The following is a 15856-nucleotide window of genomic DNA, read 5'->3' as shown; positions in this document are numbered from 1 at the left end:
AGACTCTCAGTAGCATTTGATATGTGGATATCTTTTGGCATCTGTGTCAACACACTCAAAATGTCACTCAAGACTGCCTCAAGCATTCTAATATTCCTTGCCAAACCAATGGCTGTGTTTCAAGATCTTTTAAGATCTGGTGGTGGTGCCCTTAGCCAGAACATGAGCCCTTGCACTTTTATTGTGGCTTTTTGTTGCTTTCAGCAAGGAAACATGAGTCTCAGTAGGTTTAGCTTCTGCTTGTTGAGAGCTCATCTTGGCTGAACATGAACTCCTTCTGTTGACCATGTCCTTCTTGGGCTCCACCAGTAGATCAGTGATAACACAGTATTTTGGTGGTTTTGGTCTCTCAGTCTTTCCATTTGCCATCCTGATGAAGGAAGATATTTGTCAGCTGCAGCCTTAAAGAGGAAACTGAAATAATCTGACTGAAGAGTGCTCTGTCTCTGGGCCAGACACAAAAACATCATAGTCATAGAATCCCAGAATGGTTTGGGTTGGAAGGTGACAGGAGCCAGAGAGCGATGAAAGCTGATAGCTGTGCAGACCTTCTAGCCTTAGTGCCGTGAAAAGCATGGGACAGATAAAAACTCAAGGCAAGAACAAGAAGCAGAGACGAAACAAAGCCCAAGGGAAGAACAAGAGGCAAATACAGGATGAACAGGACGCCATTACCTGAGCCTCTGGGGCAAAAGGATGATTAGGCAGGACACTGCTGTTGCAAGAGGGAATCTGCAAGGACTTGATAGTGTTGCTATGGGAATGGGGCAGGGGAGTTTGAGCCTATGGATCTACCCGGGAGTAGTAAACTATAGAACACTGGTAACTTGTACAGTAAACTGGCTTTGCTTGCTACATCCAGAAGAGTCCATGCTTCTTCAATCCCCGCAGGAAGGGACCTTAAAGATCATCTAGTTCTAATCCCTTACCATGGGCAAGGACACCTTCCACTGGACCAGGTTGCTCAAAGCCATCCAGCCTGGCCTTGAGTGCTTCCACCATGGATGGAGCATTCACAGCTTCTCTGTTTCAGTGCCAAACACCCTCACAGTCAAGACTTTCTTTCGAACGTACAATCTAAATCTTTCCTCTTTTAGTTTAAAACTATTCCCTCTTGTCCCATCACCAACTGCCCACATAAAAAGTTGCTCTCACTCATCTTTTTATACAAAAGGATTGCCATTTATTTATTTATTTATTTATTATTATTATTATTATTATTTTCATTTATTCACACTCCCAATCCCCTCCTTCTCCAGAAATCTGTAGCCCATTCAGTGGTCTGAGACAGCCTCTTCCTGCCTCCTGTGACCAGGCTTCCGCCAAAGGCATCATATCCATGGGCCGATCCCACTGCAGAGAGGATGTCAGTGAGGCATTCACTCTCTGAGGCAACCCCTTGTCTGTGCTTGTTTCAGGCAGAAGCTGACAGAACAACTCCTGACAGATTCAGAGTCCTGCCAGCCACTCACTATGGCAGAGTTTCAGTCTGTGTAGGATTAGGTGAATCAGAACAGCAATCTGTGACAACGTTGGACTAAGCTTCATGGTGACATTATGTTTTGCAAAAAGCTGTGGCTGAGAGTGTTGTGCCAAGCACAGCTGTTCGCACTGTGGGAATCAGAGAAGGAGCAACACAAAGTGTCATCCTCTGAGGCAAAACTATGTCATCTATGTGCAAAATTCAGAAGTGAGTTGACTAGTGTGGTGGTATCTATTGCATTTGGAATTGCACTTCCCTGGAGTTGCAGAAGCTGATGGTTCGCACAGGCAACTCTTTGAGACTGGGGTACAATTTTACATGCAGATTTAACATCTTTCCTGAGCAATGAGGTGAAGAGATGGGGAAACTCTTCAGAAAATATGCACCTATCCTTTTTTGTTGTTGTTGCTGCTCTTAAAGCCTGAGAAAATGACTGGTTTTAAGTGCTCTGTGAGTTTTGCTGAAGAGTGAATTTTTTGAAACAGTTAATGCATCGTCACTTCCCAGTGAGCTCCCAATGGCACAGTTGCTCTCTTGCTTTGCATCAGTTGCTTACACCTAATTGGTTCCTACTGTGATATAGATAACTTATATGGAGGCTTCACACAACTTCAGAACAGATTTCTGTATCTAAATATATACTGGGATGAAGGTTTCTACTCTGCTGTAGGCAGGAGAGAGTTGAGCATACAGATGTTGGGGTCCCTCCCCTGCCATGGAGCCCTGGGAGAGGGGCCCTGAGGGCACAGACACGGGGTTTCCCTGCCCCTGCTCAGCCTCGTTCCCATTGGTTGGTTTGTGTTCCCTGCGCGGGCAGAAGGACCCTTGGTCCCGTGACTGGAACAGTTCCTCGGCAGAGCCCCGGCCATGCGGCTGGAGAAATAAACATCTCTCTGAAACAGCTATCAAGAATCTGTCTGTCCTATATATTTCCTTTCCACGGGACTCCTGGTTTGGTATATGTATGTTGCAGTATCCCCACTGCAACACACAGAGGTCTTGTTCACAAATCTTTTGAGGCTTTTTATTTGTGTTTAGAGAAACATTCAGTCCCATCCCTCAGCAGAGAGCAATGCTGAGTCACATACTGTGTTATTGCTGCATATCAGCCCGGTGCTTGACTAAAGAAAACAGCCAGTCCTTCCTCCATATTCCTTTTATTGGGTATCAATGGCAAAACAAAACTTGTTTTCCGTGCAAGGGCAGGATCTTCTTTCCTTCTGCCTCTTCCTATTTCCTCTACATTTTTTTTCTCAAACAGTGAGGGAGGGTTAGTTTTGCATAATTTATACCCCAAAACAGCCTTCAGTGATGTGGACAGATACTACCATTATGGAGATCAGGACTGACCAAGGCTTACAGGGTTTAGTCCTAAGTGTGGGTTTTAAATTAGCAGAAGAAGTTGTGGACTCATATTCTACTATTTTTCACCCGAAATGGGATGGTGCCACAGAATCATAAACTGCTATCAGATCTTTGGATTAATTAATTGAGATTAGATTATATCAAGATGGAGCTCTGATAAACACATGTATGCTTTAGTTTAGGGATAGGTTTTGCTATTAAGTGTCACACTTTAACAGAAATGGCATATGACAATACAGTTTTCAAATTTTCTTTCCTGTAGCCAATTTTTGAAACAAGCCTCAACTCCCTTTTAACTTTTTAAGAATAAAAAAAAGACTACAATTTTTCTTCAGCATCACAGAACAGTAGGAGTTAAATTTTCTTCTCGGTTTTTAAGATGTTCGGCTGAAATAACAGCTGAAGTTGTGTTGCAATTTTCCCAGCTTGCAGAGTAAAATCTGTCCCCAGTAGTTTAGAATATGCCTTTTTCTTCAAAACTGCTAAAACTGTCAGTGTGAGTTTGGGTTTGGTATTTTTGTGTGGCTTTTTTTTTTTCTTTTTTTTTGGGTTGGGGAAGAGAGTGAGATGGAGGCAGGTTCTTGGTGAGGTTTTTTTTTTTGGTTTGGGGGTTTCTTTTGTATTTTTTTAGAGGCGAGGGAAGGAGATAGGAGAAGAAAAGAATGGATTAATCTAGAGCGTCCCATAGAAAATATGTGCTGACCAAACCTCTTTAGCCTTTATTTAAACAGTTTCAATAGACAGCAACCCTCCACTTAATCAACAATAAAACATTCTTTTAGGTGTCTGCCAACCTCTCATCTTGGCCAGTGCGTTTTATTTGGAGCTTGTAATAGGAATCTATTTTTCAAACTGCCTGCTATAAGAGCCTTCTCCCCTCCTGCTTCTGCTGAGCATGGAACAGTCACTGTCTAACCTCTCCCCAACCTCAGTGAGCCAGGAAGATAATTAACCATTTAGCTTAACCCTCAGGGTGGCATCCTGCTCAGCATGTACAGAGTTAGACTGTGCTCCCCCAAATGACTAATGGATAAAGCTCTGGAAAACTTCACAGGGAGCAGTTGTCACCCACTTGGTACAGAAGTTAATTTTAGCACTTTTCTTAATCGGACTGCCCAAATTATTTTGATGTAAGTGAAATAACAAGCTTACCATGTAGTGTTGCTCCACATGAAATGTATTTTGTTAATTTATATTGTTGGCCATAATATCTTCTGTCCCTGATTCACTCTCCATATTATGCAGTTGTGGTACTTTAGAAATGCCAAGGATGATCCAGAAAGCTAAAGAAGAAATTTTTTTTCTTTCACCAAAACTAAGGAATATAAACTTGAATGCTATGCTAATCCTAGATATTACGCAGAATTTAGAGCAGAAGTCTGAATATATTTACCACCAGTATATGACAATTTTATTTTCACACCTTTTCCAAATATATTCTAAACCCATTTCATTTTGTTAATTTTTTAAGGAAGATAGTAGAGTAAAGGATATTCTGGAATTTCTACTGCAAGTTTTACTACTTGTTTAGAGACAGTCAACCCCATCCAGAGATGAAGTCACTGGGATGTAAAGGTGTATTGGTCTGCCATGAGGCTTGAAAATTTAGTCACCTAAATTCCACTAATGAATTAGAACCACTGCTACTAAATGTAGGTGGGAACAGAATCAATTTTACTGCCACGTTTTCGATGTACCATGGCAAAGGATCTTTTTCCAAATAAGAGATTGTCTTTCCTATTAGTCCTCACGGAACATACAGAAAATTATTTGTCCAGAAACTGAACTATCCAGCAAGCATCTGTATTTTATTTTCAGGCTTGAAAGGTATTGTCAAGAACTTATCAAGATACAACCAAATTCCTGGAACCTTTGAAAAGCTAACCTTCACATATGTTTAACAGCCTAATTTCTAAAAATTTTTTGATAAATAGTAAATTTTTTGCTGATACAAAAATTATTTTCTCTGTAAAATTTCTGACATATTTTGTTGCCAAAACCTTGGTAGCTGGAATTTGGCAAATGATTTCTTTCTTGATGTTCCTCCCCTTAGAAGATTAAAAAATCCATAGCTCACCACAAAGCTAATCAGTGTTGTGAGGTCTCTGTAACATTTAAGATGATCAAGTATTACTATTTTTTAAGGAGACTTCACTGACTTTGATTAGCCTAACAAGAAAAATCAATACTTTAAAGACTAAACCTACAAATGCTTTGGCATCATGCAGTGTTAGGAAAACTTCAGGCAAACAAGCATGCGTGGTATTCAAATTTCCATTAGTCACTTAGAGTGGAAAATCTGACGTGATTGTCAATTAGTGGGATGGGATATTCAGCTTATTTAACCAAGAAACCAAGTGCAGTGTGAGGCTCCTTAGTTAAAACAAATATCTCATTACAAAAGTACTTTGACATTTCTTCTGTTTATTTAAGATCAGTCATCATTCAAGTACTTAAAAGCTATAAAACTGAAATCATACAGCTTTACCAAAAGTAGATCATACCCTTCCTTTTCAAGTTTCAGCACTTTTGGTGAGTTTATACAGCACTGAAGGTTAATGATGAGCTCATACCTGCTTCAGATGTCTATTTAAAAAATAGAAAGGCACTGAACATCTCCCTGTTGCTGCAGCACACAAGCCTTTCTTTCTTTCTTGTGCTCAGATTAATGATTTGATGCTTCCCGAACTGTGAGTCAAAATAGCTGCTTCTGCCTTTCTGCACTTGTGGTTATGCTGCCAGCGTTCAGGAAACTTGTGTCAGTGTGTACCTTATGCAAGCAGGACTCAAAAGGCCAGTGTATTTTGAATTGCAACAATATTTTTGTTTGTTTGATTTTTTTTTTTTAAGGAGTTTCTTCAGAATTTTGTCAGGTTACAGTCACTTTTTTATGCCTACAAATGGATTGTATAGAATTGCATGGGAGGAATAAAGTGCTGGCTAGAAAATGTGGTTGTAGCTTGTTCTGTCCCTATGCTCTGCAGTAATGGTGACAGATGGTGACTCAAGATTAAACTACTCTAGTTTTCAAAGAGCTGTTAAGCCCTGATTCATCAGAACTTCTTCTACCTATAACAATGTGCCACCACTTTTCTTGATTAGGGTTTTGTTACTTATTACCTCTATTGTTACAGTAAAGGCCCTATCCACACCTCATGTAGGGTCAGGTTAGTACTATTCTTGAGAAAATGATGGATAGAACATATTAAAATGGGTGCTTTGCCAGATGCAGGATGTCCTGGTTTATGCTCTTTTCTTGTTGGCTCTGCAGCTGGACAGATAATAGCTCAGATAGGAGATTTATGTTTCATTAAGAGGCCAAATATGTTTGGTTTGAACTTAAGGGATCAGGATAAAGCACAGTCCAATCTTGTGGAACCTTATCAATATGGGTAACTAAGACTGTTGGAGTTTGCTGTGCCTGAGGCCATGCCACGGACAGGAGCTAGACACTGTCCATAAATGAGAGGAAAGAAATGTTTCAATGCCTGGAGTTTAGCAGTGGCTGCTCTCCTCCAACTGCAAGGAGGAATCTCTTCCAGCTCCAAGGAGGAATCTCCTCTGAGAGCAATGTGCTGGTGATTTTTGGGTGAAGTGGTCTCTCTTCTCCATACGCAGAGGTGGTGAAGAGAAAACTTCTAATCAGTCGAACTCCCACAGCAAACAGCCAGCTCATATCACCTCCTAGGCTGACAAGCCTCTCATTAAGTTCTTTATAAATCACCTGAGTCCTGTTCCTGCCATGCACAGCCAGGAATTTGGTTTTGGGGTAGTTACCTTGGCAGACATCCATCCCCAAGGAATAATGCAAAACTAACCATTTTGGTGCACAGGTGGCTTGCTTTTATCAAAAGTGCTGAATGTACCCGAGGAAGAAATTATGAGCTTCTATCACCCAAAAAAAAAAAAAAATCAAAGGGTCCAATTTTCTGTCAGCCTGTTCTGCCTTCATTTGAATTTGAAAAAGAACACCTGGATATCGTGGTAGCTAAGTCCACTTTACACCCTTCAAGTTGCCTTAAAAGTGGTCTTTCCTTACAACACTGTGCTAGAAAGTTCTCTCTTTGTCTAGATCCTGCTGGTCCCTGGCCCTCTCCCCCTCCCATCCCTTTTCCCATTGGCCTCTGTTATGTCATTTAGCCTTGCCTCTGCCCCCTAGCCCTCAGACTATTGGTTTTGGATGCTCTGCCCACCTTTGGTAGTTTTCGGGATAAAACTGGCGTGGGCTTTCCATGCAGAGTTCTTCTTGCCTCTGCCATCCTTCAGATGTGCGGCCATTAAACACCTCAGAACTGCATGCAGAGAACCCCTCTCGCCTCTTTGTCTCTGGTTCGTGCACAGACTGTGTGTGTGAGAAGCTGTTCGTGACTACCTGCAAAGGTGAGATTGTGTGCACGCATAGGTGCTAGGAGAGTGCCGCCTAAGCGGTCCACAAGGGACCCAGTAGGGACAAATGCACCATCAATCCACCAAAGCTCTCACTTCTTTACCTGGCATCCTGGAAAGAATCTTGTGAGGTTGTGAGATCCAGAGCAAGCCAGCACCATGCCTGGTTGGGTGAGCCTAGGAGTCTTGGCTGACAAATCTCTGAGCAGAACTGTGTGCCTCCCTTGGAGGGGTGAGGGCAGGAATAGCTAATTATGTCAGTTTTTCACCATCAAACTCTTCCATTCAAAAGTAGATGATGATTGTCTAATATTTTACAAAGACCAAGGCCAAATGAAGCTGGCTTTCTCTAAATTCGGAAATTCTCTCAAGCATATTCAGGGAATAGATATTTTAATGTACCAAATGGAGACAACATATTATGATGTTGTTGATATTTTTGGCAAAAACGAACAACCGGGTGAAAATTTTTTATTGTTTTGGTAGTTGGCTTTGTTGTTTGTTTGTTTTTTACACTAGCCATGGACTCAACACAATTACCATAAAAAGGTATTGGCCAATGTCTTCATATGACATCTGAAATACAGAACAGAGTTAATCACCCATCTTCAGCAGTAGGGTGTGCCAATTATCTGCCAAATAGCTTGCATAGTTCAATGACTCCAAGCAATTTTGCTGACATCCTGAAAATAGGTGTTTATGCAACAGCCTGTCAAACATAAATAAAAGCAAGATATATGATGAAATTACATTCTGTGTCTCAAAGGTGGTGATTTTTTGTTCTTTCACTTCTTTTAAAGATTGTATGATAACCAGATCATTTAAGAGTGCAGCTGGTTTCTGCCCTCACATTGGCTTTTTCCTCAGCTTCTACCAAGGTTTGCAAGGTCTGTCACATCAGTTTGGAGATGCCCTGGTCTCTCCTTCAAGAAGACCCCTGTATATTTACTGTGCTGTGATGTGTGTGCCTCCTTCTTCCTTTATCTCCTCTTCCTCCTAAGACACTCCTGCAAGCACCTGGCTTAATACTACTACAGTTGGATCAGATTTGGCCATTCAGCATCATTTGAGAACAGTGAATTCCTGATTACTATTCACTGTTATTACATGGAGAGATGCTTTATTTCTCAGCCAAAACATTTTTCCCAGTCTTGCAAAAATTTGCTTCCTTATTGATGTGGAAAGTCTGAGTAGGCAGTGCTGGAAAACTCAAATGTGATGTGAGAACAGTGCTGGAAAACAGTTATTATAGTGGAGACATAGTGAACAGAGGAAAAAATTACTTGAAGAATTGTAGATTTATTTCCTTTGGTTGTCTCACCACATTCTGGAGGAACCAAGTCCTCCCTCATTCAAAAGACTATATGTTCACTTCTAACTGGTTTCAGTGACATTAATTTTGCCTTAAAGGAATTTCCCAGGTCTGTGAGTGAAGGTGAAATTTGGTATATTCACATATGAAATGAAAGTCCTGTGCTTTTCCACTGAATTCTTGATTAACTCCTTGCAGACCTTGCTTAAGGAGGAATTTGGAATGTGATGATACTGGGTAGAGGATGGGAGCAACTATTATCTCTGGCCTTAAGTGTTATCAAGGAGTACTGGTTACCAGAGATTTCTCTCCTGTAAGAAGTGATCATCCTATTTTTATTTCATTCCTGTTTTGTCCCATGAGCAACACAACATAGAGTACAAGCAGCAGGAAGACTTGTATAATTTCCTAATAGAACTTGCCTCTTGGGAAAGTCTGAGGAGTTGGTTTATTATCTTTTTTTTATCTCCCAGAGATTCTAAAAAGAGCAGATTGTAGAATGGGTTGTGTTAGTCTTATGACATTCATCCATTTAGAGGTACTGTATAGCCACAAATCTTGTACTGATTTTTCATACCACCTGTTAGTCATTTGATCATGACTGCACCTGCATAGCAAGCTCCACCACATGTGCAAGGTACTCGGCAGCAGCTAGGTGTTGGAGGAAAGAGTCCAACCTGAAATGAGAAAACTGGCCATATTCAGGGTGATCCAAGTGAAGTTGAAGGACCATAACAGCATTCCTTGCAAACTCCAGAGGGGAGATCTTGATATGTCTGTTATTTGCAGCTACTTTTGAAAACATATGGAGGATGAGCAAAATACTGGTAGGAAGAAATAAGAAGAAAAACCTGTTGTCTATCATATTTTAAAGAGGGAGAAAAAGGCAAGATGGCAAATTGTCTCTGAGCTTAATAGAAAGTTCTGAAGAAATGCTTGGCAATTTCAGCAGTTTACAAGTATCTCGAGGAAAACAAAGAACTGAGAAATGGTCAATAAAGATTTGTCAGGAACAAATCATGTCTAAACCAATTTAATTTCTGCCTTTGAAAATATGGAACAATATCTTAACAGATAGAAACAGCAGACGTTATGCATTCTGCTTTTAGCATAAAGTTGTTGTGTTGTTTCACCTGACACTTTTCTGGTGAGGAAGCATGTTGAGCTGTATGTGCTGAAGACTCAATGCAATACTAGCTGGAAAACTGTTCCCAGAATTCAGCAGCTTAAAGTCAGGGAATATGACCTCTGTGTGGCACTCATCAACAGTTTGCGTTAGTTATGGGATGATGAAATAAGAGCACAGTCATTAAATTCAGACCTAACATCAGGCTGAAAAAGAGTAAGAGTGTATGAGCAGGCTTAACTTTAAAATTGGCTTTGACAAGCTGGTGAATATGAGTCAACAAAGACAAGTGCAGAGCATTGCACCTCAGTGGGAAACATAATCTTTTCAAATGAAGAGCAAACTTCAAGAAGAATTCAGACTACTGAATAATATAATTCTAAAGGATAGAATGAAAAACAACTAAGTCAACAACATTTTGAGAAAAAGGGACCTAGGAATGATTGTGGTCCATGGGTTGTATGAGATACTAGTGCTGATCATGTGAGAAAGTAAGCACTTCTATAGGAGTGAAATTAGAAGATGAGCTGTGTGAGTAAGGTGAAATAACCTTTCTTCATCATTCAGTGCTACAAGATTAACATGGCAGTGCTGTATTTTAGACAATATTAATGAAAGAAATGGTCAAAGATATAGGATCAAAGGTCCCCAAGAGGAAGACAAAAATTATTTAGAGGTTTGTCTAACAGGGAAAATAAGCCTTTAAATGCACAAAAAAATTTGCAAAAGCCAGTCAGTCTGTTCTCCCACACAGACAAGAAATGCATCAGAAAGCATTGAGTTTACCTTGCAAAAAGGGAGCTTTAATTACTAGCTAAGGTATTTCCTTAGGGATAAGGAGGTACTGTGCAGAAAAGTTGTGGAGCACTGATGTCATGTTGTAGTTGTGAAGAACAGGTTAGGCAAACATTCTTCAGGAATGACTGGTTTGATTGATGCTGCCTTACTCCAAAGGATGGAAGATGGCCCTCATGAGGTTTCTTCTCATCTTCTACTCTGTGGCATTGACCAGTTCAGTTATCAGGAAGACTTTAACCAAATGTCCAAACTAACTTGCAAGCCTCAGTGCAGCTCAATGCAGACTAGGGGTGGAGCAGCTGGGAGACGCCTGTAAAATGAGCCTAGATTTTAGGTAAAAATATATTATTTTAAACCTTTTCTGTTCTGCTCACATGTAAAATAGGCATTTTATCTCTTTCTGTGATTTTCAGGCTGACCACAGGTACCCCAGGAGAGGTGTGTAGCTGGTAGTCAAACTCAGCCGGACATTTTGAATTAAAGTGCACAGCAGAAAGAAATATTGTGATCTTGGATACTAAAGTACACACAACTGTTGTATTAAACATCAGCAGATTGGCAAGGGCAGCCCTTTTGTGTAATAGTTCTCCCTTTTAAAAATAACATGCTTTCATTTAGCAGTAAGTGAAAAACAAATAGTCCTTAATTTGTCACAGAATTGTTTACTTTAGATCAGTCATCCATATGCAGATGATTCAACTATTGATTCAACTGTTTCAGTATCTTGGTAGCAAGGCTTTTTTCAATTTTCAAATTGTATCTCTTTGTCTTTCATAACACAAACAATGGAAATGGAAAATTGCTCAAGCTGTAATTATGAACATTGCTACTTTCTCTTCTTTATTTAGCTCCCTAATAATTCTGAGTGTTTGCTGTGTCTGAGATGAATAGATAAATGTGCACTTCTTTCAATAGAAAGAAACAGGACTTTGTTCTTTATGTCAGAATACATTTTTTCTCAAGGTAATCCTTTCACAGCAGACTAAAATGCAGCTGATCAGATTTTTCTTCATATAGAGAGATGCATGTATGAAGGCAAAAATGATACAGAAATTTTTAAAAATCTACCATAGAGAATGCAAGCAATATCAGTGCAAAAGCTGACACTTCAAGGATGCTGCTTCCCATCAGTGTTATCCTCACTGCACAAAAAAACCATGGGAATTTGACATTCATGCTTCTTATTGGCAGAAGAAGTGGTCTGCACTTGCTTTCCTAACGAATTAAGGGTCATGGCTGAAAACAACTGTTATTTTCTGAAATGCACTTAATGCAAAAATCTTGGCAGATAAAAACTCACTAGTAGAGAAGCCAGGTAAAAAAAAGACAAAACAGTCCTTTGTGTGTCTATGTGCTCAGAACAATAAGAACTAAAACCCACTTATGTGAGTTGACCTAAACTACCAAAGATCTAAACAATTAAGAAAACCACTAGTAAAGGTACATCTTATGAGGCTGATTTCCAGAGTTGCCTACGGATAAAATCTTGCCTTCCACAAGAAATTAACTTTTATCTTCATAAAATATGGACTATTTTGAAATATTTATTTTGCTGTGTAGCACTTCTATTGAAGAGTTGCACATGTGTCTTTCAGGTTTTAATGCCATGGTATCAAGACAGCTGACAAATTGCATTGGGTTTATGAGCACTCTGTTATTACATTCTAATACTGCAATATTAATATATTTTCATGTAGTTACAATATATAAAATATAATTGAGATTGTTAGTAAAAAGCTTGAATTTCCTTCCACATTCTTCTACAAATCTGTGGCACCTACAGTGACCACTTGAAATTGATGTACTCTATTCTGAGAAAAAAGTGAAACCCATCTAAATTTGCCAAATTGTATTATTTTGAAATTTCAGAATTGCTATTTTTGTTCTGCCTTCCTTCATCAGAAAATGCTGAAAATATCTGTGAAGAAAGTTTTTTAGTTTTACAACTAAAAGCCTGAAATTACACTGGCACATACTCCCTGACTTGTGTGATATAGGGAAATGGTGTGATGAAGTCATTTTCCTCAGTCCTACACACCAGTTGGATTTAGTACCATCATTGTATTAAAAAAATACTACTTTAAGAAATGATATCGTGTGTGCAAAGCCACTGTCGTTTAGAGAAAGTGTGGTATATTATGTTTGCTTTCTATTGTGCTTCTTCACATGCAAGCTTTAACATCTATGCTTGTCATCATCCCTAAAGAAGCACTAATAACAAAGTTTTTAAGTTTATTATGTCATATCACTTTATTTCAGGACTGGAAGATTTTTCAACTTAAAGCACAATGAAACTGTGATCACAATTGAGTACTATACCAAAATGGTACCTGTTCATAGTGCAGCAACCTAGGATTTTCACTGATTTAATCATGTCTGTTTTTCTGTTGACTTAATCTTGTTGGCACAAAACATTTTATATATATAAATATGCAGTGTGAGGGCAGCTGTCTTTCTTTCCCTAATGTATCTATAGATGTCTGCATTATAAATACATAATCCTTCTTGCCCCTGACTCAGTTTTTAAATCCAGTGGCATTTGAGCTTTAAAGGTTAATTATACTTTTAGCGAGCAAGTGTTCTGTTACTAGCTTAAAATTTGCTTTTCATTAGTCAATATGCATGATTTTTTGCTTCTTTTTGAAGATTCCCAGAGCTGTGGACATCCTTTCCCTCTCCCATCCCACTGTCTACAGCACAGTCCTAAATAATGTGTTAGTGCTACAGCACCCAGAGTTGTATCAGAAGAGAGGAACTCTCCACCTCCTGTGCAAGGAGAGCTGCTGTTTCCATGCACTCTCCAGAAAAGATTAGTTCAGTGCTGGGAAATCAGAATGTGTTGAGAGACTGTTCCCAGACAAACAGCTGCTGTGTTAGATTTGCATCATCGAGGGATTGATAGATTTACTCTGGGCTGCTTTTTTTCCTGGAGATAAGAATTCTTGTCTTTCTGCTAGTTATATTTTAACCTTTCCTTATTTGAGAAGCTAAACACAGCAGACTTTGTGGGAAAGACTAAAGTAACGTGCAGTGCTACTGCTTCAAAGACACTTTTTCTGTTGTACATCCAGTCCACTAATAGCTATAATAATAATAATAATAATAATTTAACGCTTGTAGTTGCCTTATGTAATGTAGAGAAACTAATTAACAGATGTTTTGGGTACTTTATTGACTTAAAGTGGACCCTTTCTGTGGATTCATACACGCATAGTATGCACTTAGTAAACCAGAGCCAGAATCCTGGCTGTGGCTGTGTCAGCTGGTGCTGAGAAACTATTTTTAGATCTTCAGCTATTTAGGTAATTGGAGCTTTTCCCTCTTTTAGCTAATGAACTCTCTATTGTATAACTCAGCTGGCAATCAGCTTGGTGCAAGGGACAGGGAGTGCAGGGGACCCCATGAAGCACTCTGGGAAAGTCAAAACACTGCTCCAGGTTAAGGACCTGGGCACCCAAACAAAGAATTACAGTATCTGTGTAGGTGGTAGATTCATTAAGCAGCACTGAAAGGGTTGGAACACTTGATCATGTTTACTTACTAGGTTGAAAATACATTAGTGTTAACCATTTTTCTGTGTAAAATGTGTTACAAGGACTCTCAGTGCTGCTAACTCAGGAATACATGAGCATCTAGAGAGAACCATTCCTGTCTCTAGCAGTGAATGTCATTATTTGGGCAAGCCACCACCTCTGAGAAAGAGAGCTGGATTCTTACCAAGTACAATATTTCCATATAGCTATAACTTCAATGCCTTCAAATTTCCAGCTCAAATGGTAGACAAGTGTAAGACACATTGGGTAGGGCTCAAATGCTTGGCACTTAAATCCAGAATCTATTGTTCCACTCTACATCTGGGCCAATGAGAGAGAATCAACAAGCACCTAACAAGACAAGGCTAGAAAATATGAAATTTTTAAGGACATCTTCTGAGTGCATCAACTACCAGACTGTTGCAGTAGTACAAGGAGTAATAGTTTAAATCCAAAGGTCAAATTTAGATTTGATATATGAAAGAAGTTTCTTTTTTTACATTGAGGGTGATGAAACACTTGAACATGTGGCCCAGAGAGGTGGTAGATGTCCCATCCCTGGAAACATTCAAGGTCAGGTTGAATGGGACTCTGAACAGCCTCATCTACTTGAAGATGTCCCTGCTTATTGCAGGGAGGTTGGACTAGATGGGCTTTAAATGTCCCTTTCAACCCAAACTATTCCATTTAATTCAAAACTTTTGGAAAATAATAGCGAAGCTCAAACTCTAACACAAAATTTTGGAATTTTGATTCAGTACTGAGATGCATGGACTCTATCAGCAGAGCAGAGCTTGATTTTAACTATTTTTGGTCCTTTTTTTTCCCCTTTAGATGCTTCAGTGCAGCTCACAGTGATGAGCACCCCTCTTCTGCAAAAGCATCCTGGGTTACACCATGAAGACACTTGGAGTTTGCCCAGCAAGTGGAAATAGACTCTTTGCCACAGCTTTAGGATGGCAAATCTCCTTTGCGCTGCCCCAGCTTCTGAGCAGTGCCACTCTGGGCTTCATGATGGACGGAGTGGGGAGAGCTGACAAAGCAGTGGCTGCATCCCTTTCTCTACTGCTTTTTCTTAGAGCAAAAAGCTCTTCTGTGCCAGTGCATGGCAGGTGGGCTGTCACAACTGTCCTGTAAGGAGGAGAGAGCAAGAGAACAACTTTTTGTCAGAGCACCTTGAGGCAACACTAGGAGCTTTTTCAACTGCTGCCTTGTTTCTAAATTTTCTATCAGTTACCAGACTCATCTGTGGCTTTTCTTTTTTTCTTTCCCCCTGTGTAATTATTATATAACAAGGGTCATGTGAGTACAAAAAAGTCCCCAACAATAAAACATGCAGTTTCCCGGTTTGTCGTTTCCCAGTAGTGATGACTTCTGGCAGTGAGCTTCATATGTCCTAATCTAAAACAAAGGCAGCACAGGAAGAGAAAGTGACTCAGTCTCTGAGTCTCAGAAAGTAAACACTATCTCACCCATCTAATCTGGTTTTTATGAACTTGAATGAGGTGTTTTTCTAGGCTTGGATTTCTTTCACATGGGGATATGTGTTAGGAAGAATGGAGATCCCTTGTGAAACTGATAAAATGGTCCAATGTTCTTTAGCTGAAAGATTTTAGAAGTATTGTGGTTTCACCCAGCCAGCAGCCAAGCCCCACCCACGCAGACACTTGCTCTCTTCTCCTCAAGTGAGATCACAGAGCAAATTGAGGGATAAAAGCTAGAAAACTCATGGGTTGAGATAAAACCAATTAATTAGGGAAATCAAAAGCTGCACACACAAACAAGGCAAAACAATTGCCCATGGGCAGTCAGATGTTCAGCCATCTCCAGGAAAGCAGGTCCCGATCACATGA

The 15856-nt window shown here is 39.8% G+C and overlaps 1 protein-coding gene across 1 annotated transcript in view; it reads left to right on the top strand.

The window, feature by feature from the left end:
* Window positions 1-15555, top strand: part of ADGRV1 (adhesion G protein-coupled receptor V1) — a 317856-nt gene extending 302301 nt beyond the window's left edge. The window contains exon 93 of the mRNA XM_032095167.1: window positions 14838-15555. Coding sequence (XP_031951058.1) covers window positions 14838-14938 — 101 coding nt within the window. The 3' untranslated portion in view covers window positions 14939-15555. The remainder of the gene's footprint in view (window positions 1-14837) is intronic.
* The last annotated feature ends 301 nt before the right edge of the window (window positions 15556-15856 follow it).

Source organism: Corvus moneduloides, chromosome Z (genome assembly GCF_009650955.1).
Source record: "Corvus moneduloides isolate bCorMon1 chromosome Z, bCorMon1.pri, whole genome shotgun sequence".
Lineage (NCBI taxonomy): Eukaryota > Metazoa > Chordata > Aves > Passeriformes > Corvidae > Corvus > Corvus moneduloides.
The sequence above is the reverse complement of the archived record's forward strand: the minus strand, read 5'-3'. Positions and strand labels throughout refer to the sequence as shown.